Source organism: Gavia stellata, chromosome 2, assembly GCF_030936135.1.
Source record: "Gavia stellata isolate bGavSte3 chromosome 2, bGavSte3.hap2, whole genome shotgun sequence".
NCBI classification, from domain to species: Eukaryota; Metazoa; Chordata; class Aves; order Gaviiformes; family Gaviidae; genus Gavia; species Gavia stellata.
This window is the reverse complement of record NC_082595.1, coordinates 40,966,626-40,987,837: the sequence shown is the minus strand read 5'-3', so window position 1 is coordinate 40,987,837 and position 21,212 is coordinate 40,966,626. Positions and strand designations below refer to the sequence as shown.

General features: G+C 44.3%; 1 protein-coding gene across 1 annotated transcript in view; it reads right to left on the bottom strand.

Annotated features, from left to right (window-relative positions):
• The window catches only part of PCMT1 (protein-L-isoaspartate (D-aspartate) O-methyltransferase), a 34,533-nt gene extending 20,514 nt beyond the window's left edge, over nucleotides 1–14,019 (bottom strand). The window contains 4 exon segments of the mRNA XM_059829784.1: nucleotides 1,217–1,248; nucleotides 2,462–2,566; nucleotides 13,757–13,940; nucleotides 13,942–14,019. Of these exon segments, the coding sequence (XP_059685767.1) occupies nucleotides 1,217–1,248; nucleotides 2,462–2,566; nucleotides 13,757–13,940; nucleotides 13,942–14,019 (399 nt within the window).
• Nucleotides 14,020–21,212: the final 7,193 nt, after the last annotated feature.

Genomic DNA, 21,212 nt, shown 5'->3' with positions numbered 1-21,212 from the left:
TACAGACACACTTCATGAGCAGTTCTGCTTTCCTACATGATGGACCAGTACACAAACTAAGCTTAGGTCACACACTAAAAAACCAATTCATTCTTTAATGTTCCAGAGATAGCCATTACCACACTCCTACAGCTTAATCCATCACACCCGGACAACAGAAATAGTTGGAACATTTATTGTTAGAACATTTATTGTTAACATTTGCTTAGAGGATACATTTCCTTTTTGCTCTAACACTTCATATACTACTAGTGCTAAGCATAGGATGATTCAAGGATAATGACTTAGGTGAGTTAAAATTTTGAAAACATAATTAATATTTATTCTCTCACATAGCCACAGTACTTCTTTCTCTGTCTTTCCTTGAACAAAATTGTTAATATTTCTACATTAAATTCCTGGGGTTTTTTTTATATTGATAACTAGGTAAATTCTAACCCAACCAGGTAGGTTTTAGTCAAGAGGAGCAGAGTTACTATGTTTTGACACTTTCCAAACACTGCAAGGACAAAAATATATGCTTCTATTCATCCTTCATCTCAAATAAACACAGAAAAATTATGTCTGTGGTAGATTTATGTACTGAAATCCCCTCTTCACGCTCAGTCATGAACGCCCTGGTCTCAAACCACTTGGCAAAAAACCTGCATCTCAGTGCAATATTTTTTTTTTCCCCTGTCCAAAGAATTAAAGGCATTACAGCAATACCATACCACAGAAATCACTGTTATCCACTCGTGAATTATTGTATTTTTATAAATTACAGAGTCAGAGTAATTTAGGTTGGAAAGGTTCTCTGGAAATCCTGTGGTCCGATCCTCTTTCAACACAGGAACAATTTAAATTAGGCTGCTTTGAGCCCTGTCCAGTCACCTCCTTTGCATATCAAAGCACAAAATTTCCACAATCTGCAAAATCTGTTCCAGTGCTTAACTACCCTCAATGTGATTTTTTCTTTTTCACCCTAGAAACTAATCAGAATTTCCCATGTTGCATTTTTTTGTCCACTACCCTTCATCCTATCACTGTGCATCTCCAAGAAAAGTCTGGCTCAATCCTCTCTGTGCCCTCCTACTATGCCCTCCTACTAGGCAGTTCACAACAGCATCACTGCAATCAACCGGTTCATTAAATTTGCTAGGATAAATATTTTATTTCAGAAGCATTTGGATGTTTATAAATTCACCTATACTAATCACATAAGTTTAAAGCTTACCATATGCGGAGCACTGATTGTTGCCTGGAAACCTGTAAAACAAGAGAATGGAAGAATATGTTGATCGTTGTTCAGATGGCAACCTTACAATCTTTCTTATCTTGACCGTAAAATGCAATACCTTAGTTGTCACCCTCATTCAGGGTACTACACCTCCCCTGCAATGGTTACATAGGTACTTTACTTCAGGAGTGAGTTAAGGTACATCATTTGAAAGCTATGCCATGTCAACTCTGGACAGGAAAAAAAAAGGTTCTATCCTTGATCTCCATTATGATCTCCATTTTGTCACTATATTGCCTTAGCTTGATCAGGTATGTTGAATTCAGAAGAGTAATGTCTCCCAGAATAACATAATGCCTTTTTCACTCTCTCCCTATGTAAAAACCTGGGTTTGTTAGTTTGAGTTTGATGTGGTAGAGACCATAGAACTTCTGGAGACAATAACCTCATCTATTTTGCAAACAGCACACACCTATGAGAAAACATGGAGGAACACTCACCTATATTTACTTCTATGGAGATCTATAAGCTTTTGAGTATGTATCGTAAAAGATTTTTTAATTTTCCTATACCGCTAATACAATTCCCAATTCTCCCCACTCAGTATTAAGGAAAAAAAATTCAAGAATTTTCCTATACAAATAACAAAATCCCATTACAATTCATAGTTCTCACCACCCACTATTGGGGGGGAGGATATCAAGAAAAAATAAATTAGTACATTCGCATAATTCATTCTCCTGCCTTGGAAAGATAAAACTGGGATCTGGATGAGAAACGACTGTCCTAAACAACTGTCCTATCAGTAGATCTTCCCTTTAAAGCCTATTTTCATACAAAAAAAAAGTCGTGTAAAGGTTTAAGAAACTCCGCATTGATCTCAACTGAATCATTTCTGTAAAGACAGAGACTGTTTCTGACATAAACTGGATACACATTATTTTTAAGTATTTAAACATCAGCTGCACCACCACAAATTGCTGTGGTTTTAAAAAATAAATACATATTTACACGTATTAATATTGACTAAAGAACATCTATCTACTTGATGTATCCAAGTATGCCAACTGCAGTCCATAACAAGTTGAAACTTGGTTGAAAGGTATTGAATAAACTGATAAAGAGCTAAACAAGCTTCCAAATTTAAAAAATTATGTTCACATTCCTAATATATATATGACAAAGGCAGTCACAATTATGCAAATTAGAACAATCTCAATTATTTTTACAAGATGCTCTTACCTATAGACTGTGGAGAATCCATATAAGGGTTGTATTTTGCATAGTGGCAACGGTCTGTAGCCAGCATTACTTCAAATACCTTGTCTGATTTGATTATTCCATTTTCTATAAATAAACAAACAAATAAATAAAATTGAAGGCATTGCTTCTCTTCTGCAACGCAAGAGCATGTGAAATATATGAATATATTCCTAACGTTGTGAGAAATCATGCTACTTTACTCTCTCTAACACTCTAACCCTCATCATGCTAGAATTTAAGCTGTGGTCCACAGGTCAAACAATGCTTAAGCCAGTGAACATTGAGAAAGACTTTCCCAGCAGTTACAGATGCTTTTCTGGAACAGTAGAGACCATTTGCAAAGATCTATCCCCTAGGAAAACTCAACTTCATGCACACCTTTGATATTCCTGAACAGACAGTCAGTAAGAAACTGATATTACTCTACACACCAAACAAGATTACTTCGTATTCCTAAGAAGCTGTATAAGCAAGTAATTATTGAAAAATATACAAAGCAGGTTAGAAATGTGAAGCTGCAGCATCCTTGCTCAGTATTTTATTTTCAAGATCTGTTTCTCTTTTGTGTTGGCAAAAGAAAAAAATCCTTTTGTAAAGAAACTCCTACAGAATCAGAACTCTTATGCTGGGGCAGACTGAGGCCAAAGAGGTTTTATATCAAAATACTTTGAATCTTTGTTCACTTTTCAAAGTAAAACGTAAATGCACGTCCACATAAAATGTCAGAAGCACTGTGCAGTGCAGCCATTTTTCCTTGCAACTTTATTGAAGGGGGGTTTTTTAACATTGATAATTCTTTTTTTAAAGTTCAGAAGAGACATTTATGATTAACAGAAAACTTTAGAAAACAAATGGAAGAAATTAATCACTTGCATTAAAAGACACAGTATAAACTACAAATAACTGAAATTTCAACAGTGGATTGCTTCATTGAACTACTTTAAACAAGGAAAATTTATTTGGAAAATTACACTTAAAAGGAAGAAAAGGGATAATTTGAGTACCCTTAAAATCTAATCCAAAATGCAGCAACATAGAAATCAGACAAAGGGGCTTTTGTAAGATTGTCCTAACTGAAGTCGCATCAGTGTTTGTTTTAAAGTACCACCAACACTAACACACCTGTGCCCAGGCCTGTGCTAACTTCTGTAGAGGCTTCCCGGACTGTTTACAGTGTGCTCCCAACTACCTTTATCAATCATGGGATTTGCTTTTCTTTTTTCTTATCTACTACCTGTGTCCAGGATTTATATATCCTATAACAGAGGCTTGAATTCAGAGAGCAAAATAACCCCCCAAATCATTTTGCTCTTTGGTCTGAAGACAAAATATCAAATAGAACTGCAATAGGAATATACTACCAAATTATTACGGAAAAGAACAATTCTTTTTAAAAAATATTTTTTTAGAATTATTTCTGTATCTGATAAATCCCAGAAAAAGCTTATACTCCCCTCGCAGACAATACACATTGCACTTAGCCTGTGCTTTGACTTAATTTAGAACTGTATACTACAGTTCCAGTTAGAGAAAACGCCTCATTTCAATGCAAGTTTTTTAATCTGAGACAGCAGGCATTTGCAGTAGTTCGTAAGTTTACCTACTGAGCAAAACTGTACCTCAAAAGAAAACAAATAAATCAATCCATTAACACACTGGCACTGACAATATAAGATAGTGAGAAAAAAAGAATCATTTTCCCCTGACCACTTGGAATTAGTTGTGTATCAGTTTTATGAACAAAGCATAGAAACAAACAAAAAAAACCCCAAAATTTTACTGTTAAATTCTCATTAAGTATCAGTAAGAAATTAGTATCTCTAAAACAAATGTACTTTGAAAAAAAAGATAGGCAGAAGAAACAGCAAAGCTGATTATAACAGGAGTGAAGAGAAAGATTCTGGAGGGCAGAAGAGACGTCAAAAAGCAGCAGCTGAGAAGCACTCAGGAAAGTTCTAAAATAGCAATTTATTCCTTGAGATTGTAAAGTGCAGAAGATACATACATTCTAGAAGCTACCTGCTCTCTCCTTTTGTGCCTCGGGGAAAAAAACATGCAGAGAATACACAGATCATGCTTCCAGCTTGGAAGAGCAACTGCAGGGCCCTATGGTAAGGCCAAGAACCTCCTCTAGTTTTCAGGGCACCTTCTCTGTACTGCTGTGACTGCAGGCTTCTTCCAAACCTCTTATTTCACACTACTCATAACTGGTTTCCCCTTTTTACAAAACTCCATGCCTGCCACCTCTCTCATCTAGCCCTATCATCTTTCTGCATAGAGTATCAATAACTAAATTCACCTTGCAGCATTTACAAATTTTATTCTGCCTCCATTCTACTACTTTACTTACATATTTTACCCATTCTTCCCCCAACTTCTTTAATCAGTGTCTAAGAGCTCTATGGCAGACATTGTCTGTGGATGTCTGTGCAAAACAAAGCACAAAACTTTGTTTCAGCCAAAGTACATATAACTTTATCAAGTGTGATGCTTATGCTGACAGGCAAATGACAAAAAAAAAAACCTGAAAACAGTAGCTACTAATATTCTACAAATTCTGAGCATTCAGGATGCTCTCATTCAGCAAACAGTTCTGAGATTGGCTGACTGTTGGACTGTCTTTGATTAGTGTCATCTTTTTCATCAGTAAATAAGTAGTAAGCAAGCTACCCATACTCCCAAGTTCCCAGCAGAATCACGGGAGAAGCTGGATCTCATGTCTCAGCCATGTACTTCAATTATTGAATAACACTCCCTCTTCATAAAAAATACACCCTCTCAGCTATGAATATGGAATTACAGGGCATCACATTATCACCCCATAGATTAAGTCTAATTTTCATATTTGTTTATTATACAATGGCGACAACAACAAATTTTATGCGGTATTTAAGAAAAGCAATCAAGCCCTGATAGTCAATATTGACTTTGTAGTATTTTTTTCTGTGTTGATAATAAAAAGAATTTTTCTTAGTCTCATGGTTGAATATAGAGAAACACAGCAACTATAAGGTACTGAACTCCAATGAAAATCCTTTCCTTCCTGCAGCAGTCAGCCCCAAAATGACCAATTGCCAGTATCTTAATTCTGTCTGGAACAAATCTCTATCAGATTCTGAAAGAAGTCCAGAAAACAAGTATATCCCCTAGAAAAGTCAACAATAAAAAGTTATATTGCAAAGAAGACATTCTAATTTCATGCCATCACTAAGTGCTAAAAAAATAAGACAATCAACAGTAGATTATTTATTAATAAAATGCCAATGCAAAACATTTTCTAAGTCTTAAAAGGAAGATGTATATTGCAGGAAAATAATTCACAGTTACATATATATAGGTTGATTATCCTTTCCAATGATAACGTGCACAGAAGACTCTCCTTGAGGAGACTGCTGGGTTTCAAGACTCTGATAATAAGTACTGCAAAAAAATCAGGTATTAAATTATAAAGCGTCTACAAGCAAAAGCTAATACACAAACACAGTAGCTTACAGCTTAAAACCAAAAGTAAAGTCTGATCATTAGAGTTATATCAGCACAACTCCTAAGCTTCAAAGGGCTGAAGCCGAAAAGTAACCACTGAAGAGTGGAGCACGGCCTGCAAAGTTCAAGAGTTACTCTGTGCAGAGGCTGTGGCAATGACAGCTTGACATAATTGGAGCATGTTTTGAAAACTCACTCTGGTCTGCTTCTTTCCCACAAATAACACCACGAAAACAGGAAAAGAGCTCACAGAGCAGACCTTGGATTTGAAGGTGGAAATATACCACTGTTGAATGTAACCTGGAAAACTGGGCAGTTGGCTGTCAGACAGCAAGGAAAAAAGCTAAAATCTGAAAAGACGCCATGGACTTGCAACAAGTAAACTAAATAAAGTCTTTTTATTTAGCAACAAACACATTACTGAAGTGCTTATCTTTCAAAGAACTGCTTACATCACTGATGGTATCCTGATCAAACAAGTTTCCAACCAAACCATAAAATACTAGCAGTCAACATTTACACCATCTAGCTTCCAGATCAGAAAAAGGATGTCTCATTGCCACATGATCAAATCCAGCACACAAGCTTACTATACAGACTACAAAGAGCTACTCAAACACCTCCTGTTGCTAGTTTTACATAAACAAAATGCTTATGCAGATCCTAAACCCATTTACTGTGGGACTATTTCAGCATGAACATAGTTCCGCTTCTCCCCAGATTACTTTCTCCATAACCACTGCAGAGTACTTGACTTATGAAGATGACTTTTCAGCAAAACAGTGTTATTTTTAAATCATACAGAGGTCTTAAAGCATGATGCAAAGCACATACAGCTCTAAATTACAAAAAAAAGAAATCAAGTAGATTAAAATTACTCAAGCGACAAGTAACAGTTTCCAGATGTCTCCATCTGACCCACGCAAGCGAGCTAGCAACTTTCAAGAGGAAAGTGGGCTGGAACAGAACCACATCTTGATTTTCAAGCAATGTGAAGTTAAATGGTTTTAAGCAGCTGATCAACTGATGTTTTTAAGGTGAGGGTCTTTTCGTGGGGGGAGAGGAAAGAAAAAGATGGGAAAAAAGCAATTCAGTTAATAGAATTTTATTTAAGTAACGAGCATAGGAAGATTTCACTGTAAACCACGAACACAAAGAAAGCACTTGGAACAAGAAGTGATGGATCAGCATCCCAAGATCCAATAAAGGGCACTGACCCCAAAACATACAAAGCTCTTTGTGCTAAAGAAACTGAAAGTAGGTGTTTGCAAACAAGCGTTTTTTAAACAGCTCATACATACAAGACTCCTGTGCTTTGCTGATAATTTAAGAGTATCTGCCTCAAACATTCAGCTGCATGTCTGTTATCACTATGATTTGGACTCACAGTAATACATTATTCAAACAGAATGTTGAATATGGCTAACTGGAAGGAACCAGTTGAGAGTCTGCCATTCAGAGACACAACAACGGAAAGACTGAGGAAAGTAAGGGTCCATCATAAGTACTCTTAGAGTCCAGAAATTAAATGCAAAGATCAAATCCCACAAAAATCCCAAAGAGGCAGAAATTAAAAATAAAATAAAAAATTAAATTTGCATCTAAATGCTACTCAAAACATGCAGAGGTAAAACCACATGGGAACCAAAAGCTAGGTTCAACATAACAAACTAGTATACAGCCTCAAGATTCAGTTAAATACAAACTTACCCTCCAAAATTTCACTTCTACTTTATGGGAATACTCCCTCCCTGTTTAATAACAATCACCTTCAAAAACAACCTGTCCATTTTGGTATAATGGATAAGAGCTCTCTATTCATTTTCATGGATCTGAAAGTCTGCAGATGACTTATTTAGACATATTTAACCACCGCCGTATTGCTCCCTCATACTGTAAGCCAATGCCACAAAGTTGATATTAACCATTTTCTTCTCTGGGGGTGGAGAAAGGCATGCTAGTTTTTTGCTCATAGTCCTACAGTGCATATCTTTATCACAAAAGCTGTCCATAATGTACTCACATTTATCAAAACGGTTATGTTGATTTCATCTAAATCTATATCAGCAGCTGAGTGAAGAAACTTTTGGGAGTACATGAAAGAAGGAAGTGACTTTAAGGTTGGGTTCAGCCTGCAAGAATACAGAACTGCACTTCCCCATAAACTTTAACACCTGTGTGCAGATGAGGGAGACTTCACTTCAGAGCACACCATGATCCCTCTACATCTGAGAGGGCTGAACTTCACTTACAAATCACATGGAATGTCAAAACTGATGAGTTCAATACAAAGCAGCAACAACCATCAGTAATAACCAAAAACTGTTGCAGAGGTTAAGATAATCTTAGCTGGATAGGACAGATAGATAAGCAACTCTCCCCACAGTAAGACTTGAAGCAAAACTACTTCAATAGCTGTAGCAGATCTTTAAAGAAAGGCAGAGTTGATATACTCTCATACCTAACTGTGATGTCTACTACAAGGGCCTGACTTCCTTTAATGAATACCAGGTCCAGTTTGTATAATTAATTTTGTTCATCTTTAAGCAGCGGCTCCTGGAATACTACCCTATCTTTCTTTTTGGTTTCATGTGCCAACAATTCACATAGTTGGTTATGTCTCTCAATCCTAGCATCTTGCACTGTAGGGCAGTATCCGATGATAGGCCAGCAGGTCTCATTCTCTGCCTGACAATGCCAACGAGATTTGCCTTTTGTCTGCCCCCTGCCAGAAATTCTCTTGTGGGGTAGACAGCAGCTCTTAGCTGTAACACCATGAGGAGCTTTCTGTGGGGAATACCTCTGTAATATTCAATCAAGTTGTTACTGATTTTATCCTTCTCAAAGTTGGAAATTCCGTGGCCCTGGGATAGCAGTTTCGTCCAATTCACAAATTCCCATTTTCACCAGTTATAGGGCCTCAGAAAAATAACTTTCGGCGCGGGGGTCTCCCATTCCAAGGCTGGTTCCTCACTGCTTACTTCCTCTGAAATCACCATGACTGCTGTAGGGTCCCAAAGAAATGGAATTTTATCCTTATCTCCTCCTGCTGCAATCCATAATCTTCCAAATTCTTTCTCAATACCCTCTTGCCAAATGACCGCTCTTACTGTTTTATCTGAAGACTGAGCAATTCTGTGTAGTCTTCGAGCCTGTACACTAGGGATCAGCCCCGAGAGTCTGGTAATACCCAGGCCTCCATCCCAAGTGCTGGAATACAGGATGGCATCACCGGTACATGCTGGTAGACGTAGCCATTCCTTGACAGCAGCTCAAATTGTCAAATCAAGGGTTTCCAGGTACGTACCTTTAATGTTGGCCTGGTCTGCTAAGTAAATCAATTGCAGAGTAGTGTATCCTTTCAAGATGTCAACTTTCTGAAATGGCTTCAATGGAGCCTTCCCAATCCACTGTAACCACCCCTTCACTTTTTCCAGTAGTTCTGCTTTCAATACTCCAGTCCATGGGTCAATGCATAGGCCCAGGTACTTTTCAGAGCTACCAGGTTCAATCATTTTGAGGAGTGCCATTAATCATTCATGGAGGGCAGTCATTAATCGCACATGAATCTTTCATAGGCTTAATGTAACTTTTGTGATACAAGTTTATTAGATGAGGAAGAGAAAAGAGCATAGCAGGAAACAAGCCCACAGATGGTTAACAACATTATGCAGCACTTCAGCCACACTCAAGTTAATTCACCTTCACTTTTGTCTGGAAATGTGGATTCAGAAGCATGCATATGTGGTTATAACACCATTGGCACAACATGATCAGAGAACTAAGCGAAGAAAGATTGTCCTATAGCAGCATACCATATTGACTGGAAGACAGAAAGAGAGGTGTGATAAGGAAACTTAATTAACTTTGATGGACTGTGAATGGGACAGGGACCAATTTTTCAGTTCTGCAGGTGGGGAAGAAAAGCTGATTTCTAAGATGTTGACATGTAAAGTAAGAGGACTTGGCAAGAGCCCAAGTATAAAAGACAGAAGATCAAAATGACCCAACAGTGAGATGAGAGAACAGTGGATAACTGAAGATAAAGAGAGGGGGGGGAAAAAAAGATACAGATTTAGAATCCCAAGATCTTCAACCAAGCAAGATAACAGTAAATAAGTCACCAATTACCCAGCCTTTTCCTGCTTTCTCAGCATCCCTATACGGTAAGTTATAACAAAAAGAAACTCCAATCACAGTTATGTATTTAAACACAGCCAATTATTTCTACATTTAGCATGATTTCTAACCCTACAGTAACCTGCATTTAGATAGTTTCCTAGAAGTGTCGTCTGCTAAAAGATCTTCATTTAAATATTTTTAGGGGCAAAGTTTGCTCAAGTTTGAAGGCATGTGTTCAACTATTTTCACTTAGGAAGAAGCAAAGATTGAAATAATTACTCTGTAAAGGTGAAAAAAAAAAAATTTAAATAGCTGTAATGCTGGAAGAATCAAAAATTCAGAGAAAAAAAGCATTTTTAAAAATTAGAAGTAGTTTCGAGAATCACAGGAAAACAAAGCAGCTGAACACCTCATGGAAACAGCACATTCAAGGACAGCATTTTTGTTGTGAAAGAGAATGCATTTTAAGCAAGTTTATTTTGTATATGTCACAAATTGTGCATCTATAATGCCTCAGATTAACAGTGCAAGCACATGTTTACAATGCAACAAGCAGCTAAAAATCGAAACAACAAAACAAAAAGTCATGCAACATTTTTCAGTCACTTGTCTCTAAGTATGCGCTGAAAAATATGCAGAGTTCCAGGGCCCTCTTCATTAGTTTGTCCCTTTTAAGACATGAAAGCAAAGATAAGACTTGCAAAGAATACTTGCCTAAATCTGCACGCAAATACACAAAAGCTCTTACCACTGCTCTAACACAATGATCGTTACCTTTATAGAGAAGTTAAATCTACCGTTAAGGCAACAGTGAAATGAGCAATGAGCATATGTTAATATCGTTTCATGAAACTAGAGCACTTTATTGCCACAAAACAGAAGCATTAGTAACTGTCAATAACAACTTATAATGAAGAATAATCTTAATAGCTGTTTTAAAGGAAAAGAATATGTAGCCTACAGGAGTTTTCCACTGATGTTTTTATTTGGAAGCAAAACCAGTTTAAGAAACGCCCATTCTCCCCAGCCCACTTACACCCCTAACAAAGTTCACTGCTTCTCTCACCACAATAGTACAACAGCTTACATACATTGAGGAGTTTAAACCTGGACCTTTCACAAGGAAAGTAACCAGAAAGTGACACAGTCTTACAACACAGTCTGCCTCACAAGCAGTTCCATAGGCACAGTGAAGAGAGGACTTGTGGTGTAAGCGCAGGAGCAAGAACCTCTCAACTAGGCTTTGCTGCAGAAGAAAACATACTGTGTCACTGCAACCTGCATTATTTCCTTTAAGTTATGCAAATTGCACACTAAATTACACACTCAGTTACTAAGTTACACACAAGATAAACACTCAGACAACATCAAATTAACCTCATCTGCCTTGCATTCTTACTTCTAGAATAAAAATGCTCAAAATGCTATAGTACTTAGCTGAGAGGAAATAAAGTTAAATACATTGAGGGATCTACTACTCAAAAGGAATTCTCTAGAACATTTCAGTCTTTCTGTAACCAATGCTTAAGTTTGTTAAAAAGATATCTGAGAGAATTATATATCATATAAAAGGGTACTTCCTTCTAAACTTGTTCCCAGCTTTAGCAACAAGGTATCATCTTACCTGGATAACTCTTAAGTTATGGTCTTAATCCTGCAACTGCTCTGCACTGATAAAGCCCTATGCCATCATTGGAGTCACACTGAAGTCAACAACACAATCTTGCTGCAAGATCAAAAGCCTGTGTGCCTCAGCAACATTGTATTTCCAACACTATTTAACACCCCTCAAAATATTTTGGCATACATATGCAAAACGGGGCGGAGGGGGGGGAATTACAGACTGTAATTTTCCAGGTAATGACCATTACTATGTATTTTGAGATTACGATAATAAAACACTTCTAGTTTACTTTCCTCTGCCTATACTACTACTGTTGTGTACTAACTATCATGGTTTTTAGCTTTTTCATTATTATTATTTGCAAAGCCCTAAACAGTTTCCATATGCTGACAAACACAGTTACTGTTTTCTTCAACAAAGAAATCAGTTTTGCCTTCAGGTTCTCAGAGCCATAGACAATTCCGTCAATAATCACTTTTTGGATTTATTTTGGAGCTTGACATTCGTTTTTATGTCAGAAAGCTTCCCCCTGATGTGCAAGGGAACAGAATTTCACCAAAACAGTATTTCTAGCCCTTACAGTTGCAAAACAAAACAAAAAAATGCACTGCAACTCTCGTAACTAGAGAACTTATTGCCTATTTGTTAAACAGGCAGTTTTTGCAGTGAAACTGAAAGTTACTTCAGCATATATCGCTCTACTAGATGGAACAGTTCTCAAAAGAGTGGCAAAGGAAAGTACTGGAAAAGACCACAGCATCAGATGATCTAACTGGAGAAAACAACAAGGATGATTGTCCTATGTCTCCAAAATAACGAGGAAGACAAACAGGTGAAGTTGTCTGTGGTCTTGCAGCATCACTAAAATAGGAGATAACTACCACAATACAGGCTCCAAACCTACATCCTTTTATGTCTAGGACACGGACCTGAGGAGAGGAAGGTAAAGACCAGGAGTAAAGCAAAGAGACACTACAAGTGTATCTGATACAGATTAATGTGAGGCTAATGTGAAAAACTGAAGCTCTGTATAGACAAGGTGTTATCACCCTGTCCTCTCAGCTGGGATCACATGTTAATGACCCTGAAGACTTGTACTGAAGTACATCAGTGAAGAGCACCCGCCCAATACCTTCCACATGCAGCACGGGGACAGCAGAAGCCTTCGGTAAGGACAAGGAACGCCAAGTCCCGGGCAATCAGCGGAAAGCTCGGCGACAACGAGTATGTAACCTCGGCAGCTCCTCTCCTCTCCCTGCGGTCCTAGCCCACCTCTTCGAAAGGAGCAACTCGTGACTGGGGCCAAAAGCGAGCACTTCGGACCTCACGGGCGGACTGCTGCCACACGCCACTTTCACCCAACAAAAACAAGCCCGGCCTCTGCGGCGCGTTTCCCAAAGCCGGGCAGCTCCCACTGCGTTTAGCCGGGGCCTGAAACACCGAAGTACGGTCGCTGCGCGCCCGTCGACAGCACCGTTCCCCCGCCCTCCTTGCAAAGGGCCTCGGCGCGCCGCTCCCCACCGCCCGGCAGGCGTGCTGACCCGGCAGAGGCGGCCGGAGCGAAGGCAGAGGAACGCCGAGCCCGGTGCGTGCGGAGGATCACGGGCCCTCCAGAGCCGCCACCGCAGCCCCGCCTCAGCTCGTACACGAGCGTTACGGGCAGGCGGGGACGAGGCGGCGGGAACGGGGCCGGGGGTGGGGGAGGCGGCGGGCTGACAACAGCCACGGCCGCCGCACAGCGCGTCCCCTTCGGGACCGCCATCGGCGCCGCCCCTCCCGCCGCATCTCCTCCCGCAACAACAGCCCGGGCCCGCCCTGCGCCAGCGGCCGCCGCCCGGGAGGGACCCGGACGGACACCCAGGCACACACCCCCCGGCCGGGCGCCGCCTTCGCCTCCTCCCCCCGCCGGCGCTGCTCCTTGACAGTTGGCGGCTGGGCGCGCGCCGCGGGAATGCGAAGTGCGTGCGGCCGAGCGACCGGTAACGGTCACCCCGCGGCTGAGGCGAGAGCGGCCCCGCCCGCCCGCACCCCCGCCCCAGACTCACTGCGGAGGTTGTGGATGAGCTCGGAGTGGCTGGCGCCTCCCGACTTCCAGGCCATCGCTAGACACACTCTGCGGAGCAGGTACAGAGCCGCCTTCAGCGCCGCGACTGCGCACAGCAGCTTCCCCAGGAAGGACACAACCTCCAGCGCCGACACAGGCGCCGCCTCCTCGCCTCCTCCCCCCCCCCGCCGCCGCCGCCGCTGCGGCTGCCGCGCGCCCGCCGGGGGGAGGGGCCACGCGCCCACCGCCCCGCGCGCCCGACATTCTCCGGCCGTCGCCGCCGCTGCTCCGCCGGCCCGCGCTGGCCCCCGCGCATGCGCGCCCATCGCGCCCGGGGGCGCGCGTGGGGAGAGCCCCACGCGGGGCGGGGGTTGCTCTGCAGCCGCCCGTCGGGGGCCGGTCCCCTCCCGCCCCGCCGATGTCGGGAGGCTGCGGGCTGAGGGGAGCGCGGCCGGGCCGCCCCTCCGCCGCCCCAGCAGCCCGCGCGGGGGAGGCGGCCTCCCCCCACCCCGCGGTCTACAGGACCACCGTGAGCACCCGGACACGCACGAGCGCGCCTACCGCCGCAGCGCGTCGTGGCCACTCGCACGGAGCTGGGGGTGCGGAGAGGCCGCGGGACGTGTCCGGGCTGGCGGAGCACACGGGTGGCCCCAGCCCCGGTGCCCGGTAGCGCCCTCCAGAGCCCAGCCGCCCTGGGCCCAGGGCCCCAGCCCGCCCCTCCCCGCAGCTGCAGCCTGCGGCGCCAGTCGCGCGGGCTCGGCGGCTGTTCCCGGTTCGCGGCTTTGGTTGCGGGGTCGCGGATCCCGCGCTGCCAGCGAGGACGCGGCCCTGCCCTCGCCCCAGAAGGGCAGGGCTGTGGGCCTCGGGGCGGGACGGGGCGCCTACAGGGCGCGGGTTTGTGAGCTTAGGAGCTCCGTTAATGAATGAACTAGCGAAACGGCACGTTGGTACTTCCCCCTCCCCCCGGTACTGGCAGCTCTCGTGAAAAGAGCCGGGACACGCCGTGTCCGAAGAAGGGGGGCGGCGGTCCCGCCCCGGCCCCGGCCCCGGCCCGCCGGTGACAGCGGCGCCGCCAGCCCCCCGCCGCGGCCCCATGCGAGCCCCGCCGCCTTTGCGACGGAGCCAATTATCGCCGTCCCGCGGCGCGGTGTTTTGCATGGGGCGCTCTTATTGGCAGCGGCCAGCCCGCGCGGGCCAGGCCTACGTGTTAGAGGCTGCCATTGGTCAGCTGGCGCGGGCGCGCCGGTGGCCTTGCCACAGAATCACAGAATCACAGAATCAGTACGGTTGGAAAAGACCTGTAAGATCATCGAGTCAACCTGAAAAAAAAAAAAAAAAAAAACCACACCCACAAAAAGAAAAACCACAAAACCCACGCCACACAACAACAACAGCAAGCCACAACCCACCCAACACCACACAGCACCATGTCCATCAAGCTACATCCCACAATGCCACATCCACACGCTCCTTGAATACCTCCAGGGACGGTGACTCTACCACCTCCCTGGGCAGCCTATTCCAATGTTTCACTACTCTCTCAGTAAAGAACTTTTTCCTAATATCCAGCCTGAACCTCCCCTGGCACAACTTGAGGCCATTTCCTCTAGTCCTGTCACTCGTCACTTGGGAGAAGAGACCAACACCCACCTCTCTGCAACCTCCTTTCAGGTAGTTGTAGAGAGCGATAAGGTCTCCCCTCAGCCTCCTCTTCTCCAGGCTAAACAACCCCAGCTCCCTCAGCCGCTCCTCTTAAGACTTGTGTTCCAGACCCCTCACCAGCTTCGTCGCCCTTCTCTGGACACGCTCCAGCACCTCAATGTCCTTCTTGTAGTGAGGGGCCCAAAACTGAACACAGCATTCGAGGTGCGGCCTCACCAGAGCCGAGTACAGGGGCACGATCACCTCCCTGCTCCTGCTGGCCACACCATTTCTGATGCAAGCCAGGATGCCGTTGGCCTTCTTGGCCACCTGGGCACACTGCTGGCTCATATTCAGCCGGCTGTCGATCAACACCCCCAGGTCCTTTTCCGCGGGGGAACTTTCCAGCCACTCATCCCCAAGCCTGTAGCGTTGCCTGGGTTTGTTGTGGCCGAAGTGTAGAACCTGGCACTTGGCCTTATTGAACTTCATCCGGTTGGTCTCAGCCCATCGATCCAGCCTGTCCAGATCCCTCTGCAGAGCCTTCCTACCCTCCAGCAGATCAACACTCCCTCCCAACTTGGTGTCGTCTGCAAACTTGCTGAGGGAGCACTCTATCCCCTCATCCAGATCATCAATGAAGACATTAAACAAGACCGGTCCCAAAACTGAGCCCTGGGGGACTCCGCTTGTGACCGGCCGCCAGCTGGATTTCACCCCATTCACTACAACTCTCTGGGCTCGGCCATCCAGCCAGTTTTTTACCCAGCGAAGAGTGTACCTGTCTAAACCACGGGCCGCCAGCTTCTCTAGGAGAATACTGTGCGGAACAGTGTCAAAGGCTTTGCTGAAGTCCAGGTAGACAACATCAACAGCCTTCCCCTCATCCACTAGGCGGGTCACCTGGTCATAGAAGGAGATCAGGTTGGTCAAGCAGGACCTGCCCTTCATGAACCCGTGCTGGCTGGGCCTGATCCCTTGGTTATCCTGCACGTGTCCCGTGAGCGCCCTCAAGATGAGCCTCTCCATAACCTTCCCCGGCACTGAGGTCAGGCTGACAGGCCTGTAGTTCCCCGGATCCTCCTTCCGACCCTTCTTGTAGATGGGCGTCACGTTGGCAAGCCTCCAGTCATCCGGGACCTCCCCCGTTGACCAGGACTGTTGATAAATGATGGAGAGCGGCTTGGCAAGCTCCTCCGCCAGCTCCCTCAGCACCCTTGGGTGGATGCCATCAGGCCCCATAGACTTATGAGTGTCCAGGTGGCATAGCAGGTCGTTAACTGCTTCCTCCTGGATCATGGGGAGCCTATTTTGCCCTCCATCCCTGTCATCCAGCTCAGGGGGACGGATACCCTGAGGATACCTGGTGTGGCTGTTAAAGACTGAGGCAAAGAAGGCATTAAGTACCTCAGCCTTCTCCTCATCCTTCGTGACAATGTTCCCTGCCGCATCCAGTAGAGGATGGAGATCCTCCTCGGCTCTCTTTTTGTTGTTAATGTATTTATAGAAGCTTTTTTTGTTGTCCCTCACGACCGTGGCCAGGTTGAGCTCTAGCTGGGCTTTCGCCTTCCTAATTCCCTCCCTGCATGACCTAACGAGGTCCTTGTATTCTTCTTCACTTGCCTGCCCCTTTTTCCAGAGGTGGTAAATTCTCTTTTTTTCCCCGAGCCTCAGCATAAGCTCCTTGTTCAGCCAGGCCGGCCGTCTTCCCCGCCGGCTCTTCTTACGGCACATGGGCACTACCTGCTCCTGCGCCTTCAAGATTTCCTTCTTGAAGAGGGTCCAGCCTTCCTGGGCCCCTTTGCCCTTCAGGACCATCTCCCAAGGGACCCTCCCGACCAGTGTCCTGAACAGGGCAAAGTCTGCCCTCCGGAAGTCCATGGTAGCGGTATTGCTCACCCGCCTCCTTACTTGGCTAAATATTGAAAACTCTATCATTTCATGGTCACTAAGGCCAAGACGGCCTTAGCCACCCCTGCCCCGGCGGCGCGGGCACTGCAGGGGCGTGAAACGGCGGTAGGCTGCCAGGGGGAGGAAGATGTGACTGAACACCTGGAAAGCAACACAAAAAATGGGGAGGGGTGGAAGGTAATGAGAGTTGGCACCTGCCAGAGTACCAAAGACCTGTACTAGTGGGATGCTGTTGTAGGACAAAGTCACAAATTAAAATTTCTTCTAAAAGGTGTCCAGGTCATAAAATCAGTAACTCAGACTTTAATAAATGCCGAACTGATACTTCCGATGTGGCCTTTACTCTGTCCCAGTGTAGGCACACGATAAAGTAGCAATCTTAAGGGAATAATAGCACTTCCACTTCCTCCCACAGCCTGTAGCATAATGCAGAGAACCATAGAACTAATTTCCTACAGTCATGTGGTATTCCTGGGTACTCCTAAACTCCTTAATGATTAATTTTGCCACCAGTATTCATTTGCCACCTGTTACTTGTACGTGTTTCTATTGTTTTTAAGGGAAAGCAAATTTGGGGAACCTACTGTCAGTGCTGTGACTTTTGCATTTGTACCCCCTTCTGGTCCCTGTGCAAGAGCTTCCACATGGCCGGGACTGCAATTTTACAATACTTCCTCTCTTAACCAGGTGCAACAGTGCAGGTATGTCATCTACTTAGTACCAGACAGCACGGTTTTCAGTTCTTTTCCTTTGAAATGTGAGAATAGTGATACGTAACTATGAATAGATAGGGTCTATCAATAATACATTGTATAAACGTTAGAGAAAACAAGGTATCATCCAGCAGATATAAATTCAAATATTATATTGTTTCTTAAAAGCATTCCCGATACAAGGGCAAACGGTCTAACATACCACCATGGGAGTCACAGATAACATCGTCTTCTGTGCGAAAGCCCATCCTGGGAGGGATGAGCCTGTTCCAGTTCCACACAACACATATACTCCATCCTGTCATTGCTGGTTCAGGTGAAGAAAATGAGGTGAAGGTGGGAATCTGCTTTTCTGGCTAGCAGTCAATCCAGGGCAAATCTGGCAGTTGCCCAATGCGTACACCAGGTCCCATCCATATACTTCCCAGAACTTTCCCATCTAGTTCTTTTAATCCTGGAGACAGATCCACTGCCTCATTCTGTATTCTCCATCTAACTTCTAAACATGATCTGGGAACTGCTCTACAGGCCATGAGAGACTCCCAGCCTGCCCCAGAATATAAAAGGTCTCCCTGTTATATCCAGTGGGCTGGGAGAGAAGGAAAGAAGCCATGGAGTTAGAGGAATTCCCAAAGGGCAGCAAATACAGAGAACAGACAGACATTGTAAAAATACACAAAAATACTTCATTATTTTAAATGCAAAAGACATTTTATGTTGTCAGATGCAAGCAAACTGCATTGCTGTCATATAGAGAGGTTGTTGGCAAGAAACTAGCTGGCCCATGTTTAAAAGCATTCCAGGGATACTTACCCCCTTGGGAGACCAGAAACACAAGAGAAACCATTTACACACAAACTGGCTTACCAGGACCAGCTTGAATTACGGTTAAGCTTGTCACAAAGCACAGAGGAAGAGCTCACCTTTATCCCTTAGGAACTTGCAGACTTGCCCAGGCACTTTTGGACTGAATGTACCTATTGTCCATCCCTTGGCTATGTTCTTGGCATGACTATTCAGAGAATGACAAGAACATAAGTGTGAGCCTTCCTAAGCGATATCTGGGGTGTCTTGGATGGATACCAGGCATGTGTGAAGGAAACAGCATTTGGCTCTACAAGTTTTCAGGAGCTTTAAGACAAGCCAAGTTGCCTCAAAGGCCCCTGAGAAACTAACATGCACCAATAGCGGCAGGATGCACCCATTTGTGCAGTAAACAAACACAAGGGTCCCTAGCTCGCTCTGCTCTATAACCCCAGGCCATGAGTCCATTTTTTAAACTTACTAAGAGTATATCCATTAAGATAAAACTAAAAGGAACATAGACATTCTACACTAGAATAAAAGACAAGCAGAAATTAAAAAAAAAAAAAATTCTGGCTACCAGCATTCACATGGAACCTCTCCATCTGCTCTGACACTCAGCATTCCTGTATCCTCTTCCCCCTCACTTGTCTAAACCAGCATGAGCACCTTGGTCCCTGGATGCTGACTGTCGGTTGCAGGCCCCTCTATCTTCCACAGGTACAGCCATCTCCCTAGACTCTCCAGGGAGCTGGTGCACAGACAATCCTATTAGGGAAGAGGCATGGGAATGCCAGCAGCCAGAGTGGGCCATCACTTGATTGTTCTGACATGGAGATCCCACTATGTTTAAGCACATCTCAGATCTCTCTCCTTTTCCGCACATTCACCCACAACTCAATTCCTTAGTAGTACTTGCACACGTTTATATATAAACCCCTCCATGCTACTATTTCTGTTTCATCCCTTCTCTCCCACCTCATGAACCCATGAGATTTTTTAAATTCTTTGAATTTAAAAAGTGTATGAAAAGTTGATCATCACTGTCTGATCCCATCTGCTTCTGCATATACATACCACAAGCAGGAATTTCCTTGTGAAATGTTCCTACTGAACATTTCCACAGTTACGTCCCAAACCCCATGCTAATTGGCTTCTACACCTACAGTCACTCCTTTCCCTGCCTCCATTCTGTTTTTAACTCAATCACTCTCCTTCATCTCATTTCTTTTCCTGTAATCTCAAGCTCTCATTTCTTTTCCTGTAATCTCAAGCCAGTTTGGTGTGTATCTTCATTCTGTATTTCCATTTCAGAGGTTCACATTATTTTGAACTCAGCAACCCTCTTTTCCCAGCCCTGTACTCAAAGAGGTGAGAAGGACTCAGGCACATCAGTGACTCTGTGTTAAGGAGCAGCACAACTGGGACCCCTCCGTGAAAGAAGGTGAGCCTGGAGCCAGGGATGACAACACCACACAGCAGGACACCATCCCACAGTGTCCGAGCAAGGCAGGCAGAGCAGGGCTGGGGATGGTAATGGTTTTGCCATCAAGCAAAAGCAAAGCGACAAGCCAGGCCCCAAGTCAAGCCAGTCACCAAGTCAGGGACATGGCTGGGCACAGGCCCTCCTACAACACAGGTCAGGAGCAGGAGCCCCAGCCCTGGTGGGAGCCCCAGGTGAGGGCAAGTAAGGCTTATGAATGCACTCAGGGCCCTGGCACTCTGCTCTGCAGTACCCTGCATAGGGACTCCACTTGTTCAAGAGATGGAACCGGGCACAACTCCAGGAGTTATGACCAGCAGTAAATATGATGCCTCCAAATAACTTTCTTAAAATATTGTTGAATGAAAAATAGGGTTCAGAATTAGCTTTATCCTGCCCTACTACATCTACTGATCTACTGCCTTCATTCCCAGGCCCCCTAACCGCTGGCAGAGAGAGAGGCATGCTTTCAGTTTTCTTCCCTTTCACTCGCACTCCTAGCTTTAGCCATATTCGAGGATAATCCATAGATGCTCCTTGTTGTCTCAGCTAATATGTTTGGACCCAGTTCCCAGAGTCAGCTTCGTTAGACTTAACGTCCTTTCTGACAACCTCAGAAATATTTTATGAGGCATATTTTCTCCTGGTGTTTGTTTCCTCCTTTTATTTCTTTATTTAAATCTGCTATTACACTGAAACAACATACTAACACAGTACACATCTTTCATGGTGATCAAACACAGAGAATATATTTAAAGGTTTACAAAGAAGCCCTAAATCCATCACAGCTCTCACCTCCATCACATAACATGCTGCCAACATTTTCTTAAAAAAAGTGTAAGACAGGGAAGAAAAACTGTGATTCTGTTTTCCCTCTTAATGAATATAAGCCTCTATATCCAACC